We start from the raw sequence: 12,121 nt of genomic DNA on the forward strand, positions 1-12,121 counted from the left end.
GGTACCCAGAAATCTCCACTCTCTGGAAGATGTTTGATGAATAGTAATGTAGACAGATATGCAAGTTTCTCCAAAGGATACTCTAGAAGCATCCCGAAAATAGTTTGTGTAGTTTTACGGAGCTGACGGTAGTAAATGGTACGACTGTTCGCCATGGTGGTGTACTACATGGGACGAACATGACTGAAGCATTAGCAGGATGGATATATGAACATACACAGCCCTCCTTCCCGTACACGCTTCAACAACGTCGGGTAGGAACAACAACAAATGCAGCGTGCTGGAACACATAAACAACTAAGAAATTGTTATGATCACCTCCGCAAACAGGACTTGTAGGACTAGAGGAACGTAAAACTTCGCTGCAAATAGACGATTGGTGTATTTCTATAGATTACACCAAAGCTTGCGGGGGCAAAGAAAAAAATATTTTTCATCTACGACACTTTTGCTCTACGTAGCATTTCTACACGGCGGCATAGCGAAAGCAGTGTGTCGATGCAGTGGCCAACTCGGATGGGCTAATGAACGGTTTTGAAAACTATCTTCGTGAATGGTGCTATTCGAAGGAGAGTCGTAGGGTTGGCGCGAAAAGCAATAACATCAAACATAACATCTATTCACTCAAGCTGCACTACAACGCTACGCACATAAGCAGTACATCGATTGGTGTATGTGTGTGTTTATAAAATAAAGAGAAATTACAAAGTTTAATCCTGTGCTGGTCGATTAAGGTTAGCGCAGATCGAATGGGGCAGGGTAATCCTGCAGTTTCCCGAGCGCAAAAAGCACGTGTCTCACACGCACATCTGGTTTTCTATCTGGTAACACCTCTACATCTTGTATCTAAAGAAAAAAAAACACAAATCACATCTCCTCCATCATTATACATACCCCGTTGTCCTATAAAAAAAAATATCTCAGTGTTTTCTAAATTAATGACGCTATTTTCGTTCATTTCAGCTCCACAGCTAACGGGTTTTATTAAACGCCTTTTCTAATGCTACTAACTACGCTGTGCGATATGTTACAGCTCTACTTGGAGCCTTCTGATGACCATTTATTGCTCTAATTCCATCTGTCTGATATTAAATTCAATTTCTAGAGTCAAACTATGGTGCGAATGTAATGCGCCACCGATTGTTTGCGGTGGCTTAGCCGATACTATCATGTTTCAAATCGATTGCACATTGCATACGTCAATTAGATCCAAAAATAAACGATGAAAACACTAATGCCCTAACGGGAATCACTTATCCACGAAATATAACTGCTTGTTTACTATGTATAAAATCATCGAGGATAAAGAATCATAGAACATATGTTATATATCGTAGAACATATGCTGACGCTTTGGGAATAACACAAAAATTGAAAGATATGCTACATTTGTATTAGACTAGTCGAAATTAAATCAGATAATTTTTAGTAAGATATCAATGGTTTCCTTAAAAACAAAGTCATAAGAAGTGATTCATATAAAAATAACGTATAATGATGAAAAAAAACCATAAACATATCAATTTGTTAACAATACCGATAGCAGTACAGCATCTTCAGGAAGGATCTGCCTATACGATTTTTTCCTAATAAAGGTAGATCCTGCCGATACATACTGCACGTGCCCACGACATTATTTAATTGTAATATTATTTTATTATATAATTATATGATTCTTCCTATAACAAAAAAAAAACTAAAAAATAAAACACACACATATTTTACATTTTTTTTTAAATTTGCTTTTTAGATATCGATCCTCTACGCACAGTTAAACTATACATACAGTAGATGTACCTCTATATCATTTTGTTTGTCATTTCACTAGGGATGAAACGAAGTTTCCCATGTAGTAGTCCTCTAATGTAGTCAACAGTTTTAAGGAAAGCACGGGCATATGAACCAACGAACGGTTAAGAAACTAAATTAAGACGTAAAACAAAATCTCACAGATGCCACAAATGTTCCTTCAATTGCAGAAAGCAAAAGAAAATCGTGCAGAAGTATTCCACGAATTTCGTTGACCATCCCTGCATCCCGGCAGGCTTTCGGGAGAGATCTCTACATACAATCCATGGCCTAAAACCCTACAGATGACAGTAACCTTTCAGACCTCTTCCTTACTCCTGATATGTTCGCCATTATCATTCAAGTACGTTGTAAATGGTTTATCGCCCGAATTTAGTCCTCGACTTGAAGGAGAATATCGTGGGGGCTAAACATTATCTACTAACACGCTGTTGCTCTATACATAAGCCTCACTCCCAATGGTCAGTAAACCCCTGTTTCGGTACAGTCTCTTCCCACGCTTCACTTGCGCGGATACCCTTCTTTTCGAGAACGTGTCATATTTTATATTATGTTATCATGCAAAGGTTTTTTTCTGCAACCAATGGTTTTGTTCCAATTCAATAAACGTTACTATAAATAAGTCGGAAAATGAAATTGAAAGAGTACTAAAACAGCAATTTAAACGGATTTTATAACGAACAAAAGAAAAACCGAGAGGATTTAAGAGACACAGTAACAACAGAAATTGAATAAATTTTCTAACATCGCAGAAACAAGCATGAACAAGGTTCCAATAGCTAATGTTTATGTGATCTAGATGTTTTGAGAGCAGGGGGGGGGGGGGGGTCTAAAATTGATTAAACCTTAACCAAAAGCATCGTGGGTTCGTATTTAGACCCTCTGTATTAAGAAGATAAGCTATACAAAGAAGAAAAATTTCTTCAAACGGTCGTCAAGCTAAAGAAAATGTGACAATCGCCCTTGGATCAGATCATTAGAACACTGATCGTGGCGCTAGAATCATTAGTTTATCTTTTTTTTTGTTTCGAGATAAATTAAATAAATCTTGCAAAAAGAAGAAGGCGATGAAAATAAACGAATTCCAATTCTACGTTTGGATGCGAATTCTTTGGCATCCTCTACATTATGCAGCACAGAACCTCCGGAATGCGATGATGGTGGCTGTGCTCGATGCAACATAACAAAAAAGGCAAGCAAGAACATCGCAGTTCGTCCATTCCGGGGACGAAGTAGTACAAAAAGGGGCCGGAGGGTAGTGGTGTAAATGGTTGGTGGGAGATGGAGATGAAGGATTGTTTCTAATGTGTGTCTCTATGACGGTTGTTTGTTTTGTAGTGGAAGGGCGGAAGAAGGTGATTATTCAGTACGGAGTATTGCGCATTCGTACTCTACCTCTATTGTTGTGCACGATAGAGTTGTACGAGGGTACGTACAGGGCCGCCTTGGCCCGGCCGTGGTCCTCCGCGACGCGCACTATCAGCGGCTGGGTGCCACCCTGCGGGATTACGTTGTTGAGGGCCGATATCGCTTCCTGAGCTTCCTCGCGTTTGTTAAACCTTGAAGAAGAGAAAACCGGAGAAGCACGATGCCGTCAAACAAGTTGATCATTTGCTGGTTCGTTATTTTTTTGTTTTGGTAGGACCATTCCCCATGCTTCCTGGAAGTGGGTAGAGAAAGTCCAATCGTCCGGTTCAGAATATCATTACATACCGTACGAACGCCACACCACGCGGCTGCCCGGTCAGCTTATCCCGCAGGATGTTCTTCTGCACGATGGTACCGTACTTGCCGAAGATAATGTCCAGCTGCTCCTCGGTGATCGTCCGCGGGAGGTTGGTGATGTAAAGGTTCGTCTCCTTGATGTCGTCGCTTTGGGGTCGAGCGTACGACACCTTTAGGCGCTTGTTCCGCACCGGGTAGCCGTTCAGACACTTGATCGCCCGCTGTGCCGCGTCCTCCGTCATATAGTTGACGAAGCCGAAGCCATAGCTGTAACCAGTCTGCTTAGGGGCCCAAGCAGACGCCGAATGGTCGGTCGCCGGGGACGGTTAACGGGGGAAAAAACAGAGACGAAAAGGAGGAGGAGAACAAGCAGAAGAAAACAATAGACTAGCACAATCACGGCCCGTACCACACACCGGGATGTAGCCAGTTTGAGGTTATGGATTGCTGGGTAAAATATCTAGTTTAACACTAACGGCTTCGAACTGGTGATACTCCATCGAGTATCAATCGATCGCTTTTCGTAATTTCCTAGGCCTAGTTGTACGCAACTTCGAATACTCACAGGTATACCATTAAAAACAACCATTTCCACAAACAAAAAATGCCCTTCGGATTCCCAAAAATCGTTCTAGGTACACCTGCAGCATTGGAATCATTCCAATCAATTCTTTTCGGCGCATCAATAAACGGGCAAAAGAATGTGCTACCGGATGGTTTCCGAGAAGTTTAAAAATAGATTAAGTTGTAAGCAAAATAGGTTTCGCGTACTACCCGATCATACGTAATGTGGTCATGTAACACACTAAACGGGCCAGCAGCAAAATAAACCCCCACCAGCAACCAATGCACTGAACGACGCCGTGAAGCGAAACGTGCAACGAAATGTGTCTCTAGGCAAATAAGAAAGAATCGATATAATCTCCCAATCGGCTTCTTGCCACATTTCCATCGTCGTTAAACCGGGTGGAGGTTAGGGGGTGACTGGGAACGTTGAGGACATACCGGGGAGGGGGCTGGGCCACATTACATGTAAGCCGCAATTATGTTCTTTCTAATGCTAAATTACTGCAGAGTCACATCGGGCAGAGATACTAATGACTTTGCTGCCTCGACCGTCGTGCCCCGCGATAGCGGTGCTTCTCTCGGGGGCAGGACGCCTACGGATGTGACTATAATGACCCTTCGGAGCGGCACATCCGAAAAAGGAACCACCACCAGGTGGGAGGTAACCGACACGGGGGGAAGCAACGTTAGAAGAAGCAATCGGAAAATGGTTATTATTTTGCTCCCTGACGGCGGCATCCCTATTCTGCGGCAAAGGATCTCTTCAACAAGAGAACTAAGTAGTCATCGTACGGTGGCGCCGGGGCACCACCGTGGAGGACCCAACACAGTTCGTCCCGTTGCATACCTTTAGATCTCTCATCAGTCGGCAGCTCTCGATGGGGCCCATGGCGGAGAACATCGCGTACATCTCCCGCTCCGTCATGTCCTGCGGCAGATAGTTGACGATCAGGTTGGTACCGGCGTGCCCAGAGGAGCCGGGACCGAAGTTCATGCCGGTCAGCGAGCTCGTGCTGGACGAGGACGTGTGGTGGTGGTGCTGGCTGTGATGCTGGTGCTGCTGGTGGTGGTGGTTGTGGTGATGGTGCGGGGTCGACGGGTTCCCACCGCCGAACGTGCTGCTCGACGGCATGTCGCCGTACATGCGGGGCCGCGAGTAGGACGAAAAGTCGGCATCCTGAAGCGGGTAGTTGGCGTAGTTTGACTGGAACATTTCAGAACAATTTGAACTTTTGACGGCGCGGCACGGCACGCACACGCACGGTGGCCGGTTCACGGGTGCGCGACCGGTTGGTGGAGGTGGTGGGCAGAGACGGATAGCAAAAACTTCCTAGGCCATTTGTAACGCCAGGCTTTGGATTTTTTTAAATGAAGTATAGATTTTCTTCGTAAAGTGATCTCTCGGTGCGGGTAACAAACTCAAATGAAAAACATGAACATATTTCTTCAGATAACAACAGACAATTAAACAACGTGTACAACGGACACAAAGAAAAACGTTTACCAGACTTGTCATAAGTCATCTAGCATAGAACTCTATTTTGCTTTGATTCTATCTATGAGGGGGCCATATTGTAAGGATTATAGCGTCCAATATCTAACTTTACGAAATTTAGCATTTAAACCGTATTTGATTCGTCACCTGAACTTTAATAAAATCGCAGAAATCAAAAGTTCTAATTAATTTGCATCACAACAAATGAGTTTGCTTCACATCATATAATTTGCATCACATTTGTTCTAATTAATTTGCATCACAACAAATGATACAACCTAAAAATTAATTTACCATAAATTTCACACATTGTACAACAATTTCTATTCAGTATTGAGTATTCACCAAGGTGTTCGAGATTGTTAAAGACATAGTCGACTGACATTATCCTGATGCTGTCGTTTAAATGGCTAGACTGAATAATCGAACCCTATCTTCACTTTCAGATGTAAATTTAAATAAAATGTTCGTTCTATGCTAGCCGTACGACAACCAATCGACTGGAAAATTCAGCCTCAATCGGTCTTTCTAACAACTCAATCCTTTAATGGTGGTGCTTTTTAGGTCCCTTACCAATTGCTGGCCAAACACAAGACGGCACAAGCGAAGGAACCAGCGGAAGGAGTTAGACGAGATTTGGAAAGGCAAAAGAATATGTGCGCTCTACACTGGCTCGGAGCATCAGCACGAGTAGTAGCAGCAGCATAAGCATCGTCATGTGTCGTCCCCCGGGCGCGGACGCCTCGTCGTCGACGTCACCATGGCACGGTACGGCCGCCGTAATGCAGCATTCCTCGCTGGACAGGTTGTCGCCAGCTGACGTGATACGCTCGTGACGGCGCGTGGCCCGGATCGCTCTGGTTGCAGATGTACGGTATAAAACCGATATTTATCGGACGCGCATTGTCGGCGGACAAACGTGTGTCGTCCCGCGCGAGCCATGGTGGAAAATTTTCACGATATCCTCGAAAGATTTACGAGCCCCTCCGTTGATGATGCTCTCGAGCCAGGAGTTTTTACCACCGTCCTCCCTTGGTCTGTCCCCACCAGAGCCACCAGTAAAACCCCGGTGCACACACCGTTAGCGGCGGGACGAGCGCATGGCGAGTGAGGATTGGAAATAAACAGGCAAATCATACCATTCCGGATGGAAGCGAATGTGACATTCCCCACAGGCGGCCACTGCTACATAATTCCATAATATAGATGTGTGTGTGTGTGTGTATAATTGTCGATGAAAGAGAAAGAAAAAAAAGGTATAAAGAAAACAAGAACATAAGGATATCGTAAGTATTGAGTTGCTAAATGGTACATATTTGCAAATGGGAGAAGCAAATTGAAATAATAAGGACAATTTTCATTCGTCCATCCTTGGCGTATGAGAGTGGTGTGCTATTCGTACGTCCATGCTCTGTGTCCATGTGCTTGAGTGCATGCATTTCTCCTTAAAATAAAAACGAAAAAGAAAAACATCAACGAGGACGATAGTACGATTCTCGTTCTAGTGGCCATAGTATTGGGTGATTCCACATCGGCCTGGGCAGAAAGGAGAGCGGGTGGGTGGAGAGTGTCGTGCGCATGGGTGCGAGAGGCCAGTGATTAGAGTGACAAGGACTTGACGCCAGGATAACTGTGTAGCACACATAAATACACATCACTTCATGGCAGGGGGTGGCCTGGGAGATGAGAACGGATGTAAAGCATACAGCAGCAGCACACTTGTTCCACTGGTCCCCGCTCCCCACGAGCCACTGCCTGGGACGTTCCGATGGCATATTGAGCGTCGGCCGTCCTCTTACTATACACCACCGAGAGGACGACTTTATTATTATTTCAAAGTGGATCATTTTTATCGATTTGTGTGCGCGTCGCCTCGCATGTTGTCACTCCTTTCCCGCGTTCGTTGCTGATGAGCATCCTTTTTTTCCACTGCTGGCATGCATGCACATGCCGTTTTTTATCTTCCCAAAAACACTCTCCACTCCTTCTGGCCTTCGTCTGACACCCCACGACATTCGTACGTCGCCGTTGCTTCTTTGTCGATGTTTTCTTTGACACGGGTTAGAATTGGTTTTTCAAAACAGGTCCTTAAGTTGAAGAAGGAGAGCATTTACACATAAACTCGAGCACACTACAAACGCACACACACACGCACGCATAAACGCGCTCTAATGGAATCAGTTCTTTTTTTCTAGGTCATGTAGTACGCTGGTATGCTGGTTGAATCATGCCCAAAAAGCAGCCCGCCCGTACCTTGATCGAAAGGATGACGAAGGATATCCATTCATTTTACTATACATTTTCCTTCTGATAGTAGGCTGCTGCTCTCCGTGCTCCTGGGGCTGCCCGTGGAAGATTTGTCGATTATTTTCGGTACTCCGCACACTCTCGCACTTTCCTCTATCTTTCTTTCTTTCTCACTGCTGGTTTGTTTTTTGTGTTATCCTCGTTCGATGCTACACGGCGCACGACCCTGATTGCTTTATCGCAGGATTGACCATCACAGGCAGGCAGCACTAGGACGACGAAAATGACGATGACGCTGCTACGGGGCTAGTGGTGCACACTAGCAAGCGCCAGCAGGAAAACCACTCGCACACACAGAGCCCAGCAGGCTGCCCTGTCGTCCTGTCGTCCTCGCTCGGTCGCCGTCGTTGTGTATGGGGCTCACTGATAACGTACTAATGATGTGGAAAACAAAACACGAACAAATCGACACTGAGCTGAAAAACGTATGAAAATCGCCGAAACGACGCGAATCGCGCGAGAAGAAAAAAGATAAGTTTTCCTCGATACACTCACAACCGTACCGTACTTTAATATAATGCTGTGCCTTCTCCGTTTCTGCAGGCCGTTGCTAATGCATTTACTGCCGTTTTCCACTCGTGGGCTTGGACTGTCCGGGGGGGCAAGAACAAAAGTAGGCTATCAAACAGCCTTTGCGAAACGATATAGCTTCTATCTGTGAGGGTTGTCGTTTAGATGGAAATTAGGCGGAGTTGAGAAAAAGATAATATAAACTATGCTTAGCACTGAAACAACATAGTCACCAGGGAATGTGGAAAACACTTGGGTAGCTGAATTTTCACCTTGGATAAAACAGACACAAATGCACGCACGGACAATCGAAGGTTCCAAGAAGCAAGATGTTTCCGTAGATTACCCGGGAAACTGAGAGACGCCGAAAACTCCTTACTCGCGGTCAACGCAACGATTTTTCCGAAATCGAAGGCAGCTTAGCGTGATGAAACTAGAATATCTCCTATGACGGCAGAATTCCGTCGCTGACAGTCGACGAACTCGGGGACACAAATGATAGGCGCTGCGGGGAGGGCCTCCTGTGTGCCTCCTTGGGAGGCCTTGTCTCTTTGCCACAGTGTTTCTGCCGAAAGCACAGATAATTATCGCTAATGACTGCTGCCGCTGCAGTTATCCTCCTGTTCTGCACCGAATCTACAAATGTGATGCGCTCGGAAAATTCTGCTTGCATCCAAATCCCAATTTCCTACGATGCTATTCGCCGAAGCGTCGCGTACCCATGCACTTTTCTTCTGGTTTGGTCTTTTCCACAGCTCTACGCGAACACTGGTAAATGCTACCAGACCCGTTCTGAACGGAAGCGGACGAGTGAAAATAACGCGGTCGATCACGATGGACAGTGAGCTCTGATGTCCAAAGAAGGGAAATACACCGCTTTGGTGCAAAAATCGCTTGCGAACTGCGAATTCCTTCACTTCTACTGCTTCAGTCTACCGACCGACCAACCACTACTGCTGCTTTTCACTGCTTCTGCTGCTGGTGCTTTTTCTGCTGCTTGTTCTGCTGCTGACCAAACAACATTTGACAGACGTAGAAATTAAGCAGTGCTCCCACCTGTCCGGCTAACCTGTAGTCATGAAATTAATTTTTGCAGTGCCCTGTGTCAGGACCTGCACACTAAAGTCGAATACATGTTCAGGCTGAACTACTTTAGCTACAAAACGAGGGTACTAAGATCTTAAGAAGTTTTCAACCGTTATCTTAGGTAATTTAAACCGAATTTGCATGTGTTAAGATTCATAGCAGTCAATAGTATCATTCGTCAATTTCGTAACATTAAATCAATTGATTGATAACCGATATTTTGTTCTTCAATAAGTGTTTTTTTTTACTAAAACTTACATCTGCAAACTCAGCATTAGGTTGGTTGTTGGGGTTTCTTTTATGAATCGAGAAGCTCTGAAAAGTACATTATAAACGCACCGAGAATCGAACGAACAGAAACTGTCAGTCACAACAGCCAAATCAAAACATTGAATATTTTGAACAAACTCCCAGACAGCTGTGTAATTCAGTACTATCCTCGATTCGACTGACTTCGCAGCCTTTTCCGATTGAAAATGTCGAAGATCGTACGTCGCGATATTTCGCCAATGCTGCAGGAGCTGCGTAATTTCCTGCTCGGTGTAAGTAATCCCAATTGTGCCACGGTTAGGGTCTAATAAGCTCCCAGGATTTCACATTATGTAACTCGCCACTATCGGTTTCGTAGAGAAAACACAACAATGCCCTTCGTTTCGAGGACGGAATTGCTGCCAGAACTCAACCACCACCAAATCTACCTGATGGACCGGCCCACAAGTAAGCAATGAAGTGATCCTGGAAACGAGTCCAATCGAGCTAATTTTCTTTTCCTCTTGATAGACTTTCTGCAAACCACTACGTACTTCGTGATGCTCGCCGGGAAGTGGCTCCCCCGGTGGATTTGACCTCACAGAAGCTGCTTGCCGAAAAGGGGTAACTATGCAGGACATTTAGGAATTGTCAGAATGTTAATGATTGTCCCTTTTTTACAGAACCGCTGCCAAATTGCCAACTCCCGGTAAATCTTACGGCTGGGACAAACACTAAATAACCGGTATCATGAAATGGCAAACTAGAGATCACTAATTGTAACCAAGTTGGCAACAATAAATGAGGTGTGTACGTTAAACAAACGACGTTAAAAAACAATCAAAATCAACAAGATTTCGGTAGGCATTATTTTTATTCACGTTTATTAACCTACAAAACAGATAGTGGGGTTTTCCTCCCCTTCGATCGTATCTTGCATTGCGTGATACTTCGTTAGTAGAAAACAGCAAAAATGAAAACTTGAAACAATGCGTACGTACTAGGTTTTTTTCTCATAATATATTTTTTTGAAGTTTTTGATTTTCTCTTAATAACTGCGTTTTGTTAGTAACTTTTCTGGTTCCAATTGTAAATTGTCATTCAATTGATGGCGCTACGTTAAGTTGTCTAAACTCAACACTAGTGCGTATTTATTGCACAGCACTCTTTGATTTATGTTTTACCATTTTGCCTGGTTTCCTTTATCGGGAAATGAACATGCCTTCGACATAGTTGCTCCGCTTTATTTCTATCCATAGTAAACCGTTCTTCCCGTTTGTCTGGTCGACATTTTCTCTCCACCACTCTCTAGTCATCTCTTAACTGTTTCCGATGGTTGTAAAATGTTTAAACTTTGCTGCTATGGTAATTGCGTGCTTGTCATATAATAATTGCTTCACTTTTGTGTTTTTTGTGGTACTGCTCTGTTACAATGTGTTTGCTAAATATGGACGCATTCAAATTCGTACTTTTCGATTATCAACCAGGTCGGGTTGCAAATGCTGGGCACGGAGAGATTATTGTTTGAGTAATAAGTGGATACACATGGGTTAGATCTATTCGGTTTCATCGCTCGTATTGTGCTATCGTCTGGAGCGGTCTTGGAATATAATGGAGAGTGCACAGTTTAAAAAATGCACTAGGCAGGATTAAAAACAAAACGAAAAACTACGAACACCGGTCGCATGTTGCTCAAATAGAAGGGACTGTTTTTGCCATTTCCTTCAATTCACTCATGCGCCGCATAAAAGCACCTGCGTTCTCGATTTTCCGTTCCTTTACTACGTTCTAAAATCCTCTAGATGCTGCGTTATTTTTTTTTTCCTAAGCTACTTCGGTAAAAAAGCAGTAGTCAGTCATTCAGCCCAGTAGCTTGCATCCGAAAACCGGACGCTCATTTCGTCTCGGTATTGCTCCATTCCATCGCGTTAGGATGTACATACTAAAAGGGATTAGTAAATAATTGATAGTTAATCCAGTATCATATCGTATGCTGTTATCCTTACTGCAACACGTGCGCTATAATAAACGTAACGAGACTGTCTTCGTGGGCTTGTCTCTAAAAACGGCCCAACATGAAGCTACAGATTGATTTAGAGTTATCGAGAGAAAGAGAGAGTGAATAAAGTTTGCAAGAGAACGAGCTGGAAGCACACAATGATAAGAAATGTATGTTTGATGTGTTGTATATAATTTGTATATAGCACATTTTTTAAACTACAAAACAATCCTATATAGCATAGTAACAACGGGAAGCAAAAAAGGAAGCCGTACAGTGGCAATGTAAATGGAAAATAGTAAACGCTTCCGGAATGATGATTCCGTCCCTACAATTCCTCGCTCCTTAACCAGCAAGCAGTGCGTGAGGAAAAG

The 12,121-nt window shown here is 43.9% G+C and overlaps 2 protein-coding genes across 6 annotated transcripts; one reads left to right on the forward strand and one right to left on the reverse strand.

The window, feature by feature from the left end:
• Nucleotides 1-2,840: 2,840 nt before the first annotated feature.
• Nucleotides 2,841-9,374, reverse strand: LOC131288050 (sex-lethal homolog). 5 transcript variants are annotated; one of them, XM_058317151.1, is made up of 6 exons: nucleotides 9,045-9,374; nucleotides 7,850-8,319; nucleotides 6,736-6,778; nucleotides 4,949-5,278; nucleotides 3,523-3,815; nucleotides 2,841-3,368 (listed from the first exon to the last, which is right to left on the reverse strand). In XM_058317151.1, the coding sequence occupies exons 2-6, from the start codon at nucleotides 7,894-7,896 to the stop codon at nucleotides 3,173-3,175; spliced, it is 909 nt and encodes a 302-aa protein (XP_058173134.1). In that variant the 5' UTR covers nucleotides 7,897-8,319; nucleotides 9,045-9,374; the 3' UTR covers nucleotides 2,841-3,172. The 5 variants fall into 5 exon arrangements, with proteins under 5 accessions (XP_058173134.1, XP_058173132.1, XP_058173133.1 ...); XM_058317149.1 differs by having other exon boundaries at nucleotides 4,949-5,305; XM_058317150.1 differs by having other exon boundaries at nucleotides 6,736-6,781.
• A 601-nt stretch (nucleotides 9,375-9,975) lies between these two features.
• On the forward strand, nucleotides 9,976-10,797 carry LOC131287692 (NADH dehydrogenase [ubiquinone] 1 alpha subcomplex subunit 7-like). The gene is made up of 4 exons (XM_058316769.1): nucleotides 9,976-10,041; nucleotides 10,128-10,216; nucleotides 10,280-10,372; nucleotides 10,432-10,797. The coding sequence occupies exons 1-4, from the start codon at nucleotides 9,976-9,978 to the stop codon at nucleotides 10,484-10,486; spliced, it is 303 nt and encodes a 100-aa protein (XP_058172752.1). The 3' UTR covers nucleotides 10,487-10,797.
• The last annotated feature ends 1,324 nt before the right edge of the window (nucleotides 10,798-12,121 follow it).

The sequence above is a fragment of the Anopheles ziemanni genome, chromosome 3 (genome assembly GCF_943734765.1).
Source record: "Anopheles ziemanni chromosome 3, idAnoZiCoDA_A2_x.2, whole genome shotgun sequence".
Taxonomy (NCBI): domain Eukaryota; kingdom Metazoa; phylum Arthropoda; class Insecta; order Diptera; family Culicidae; genus Anopheles; species Anopheles ziemanni.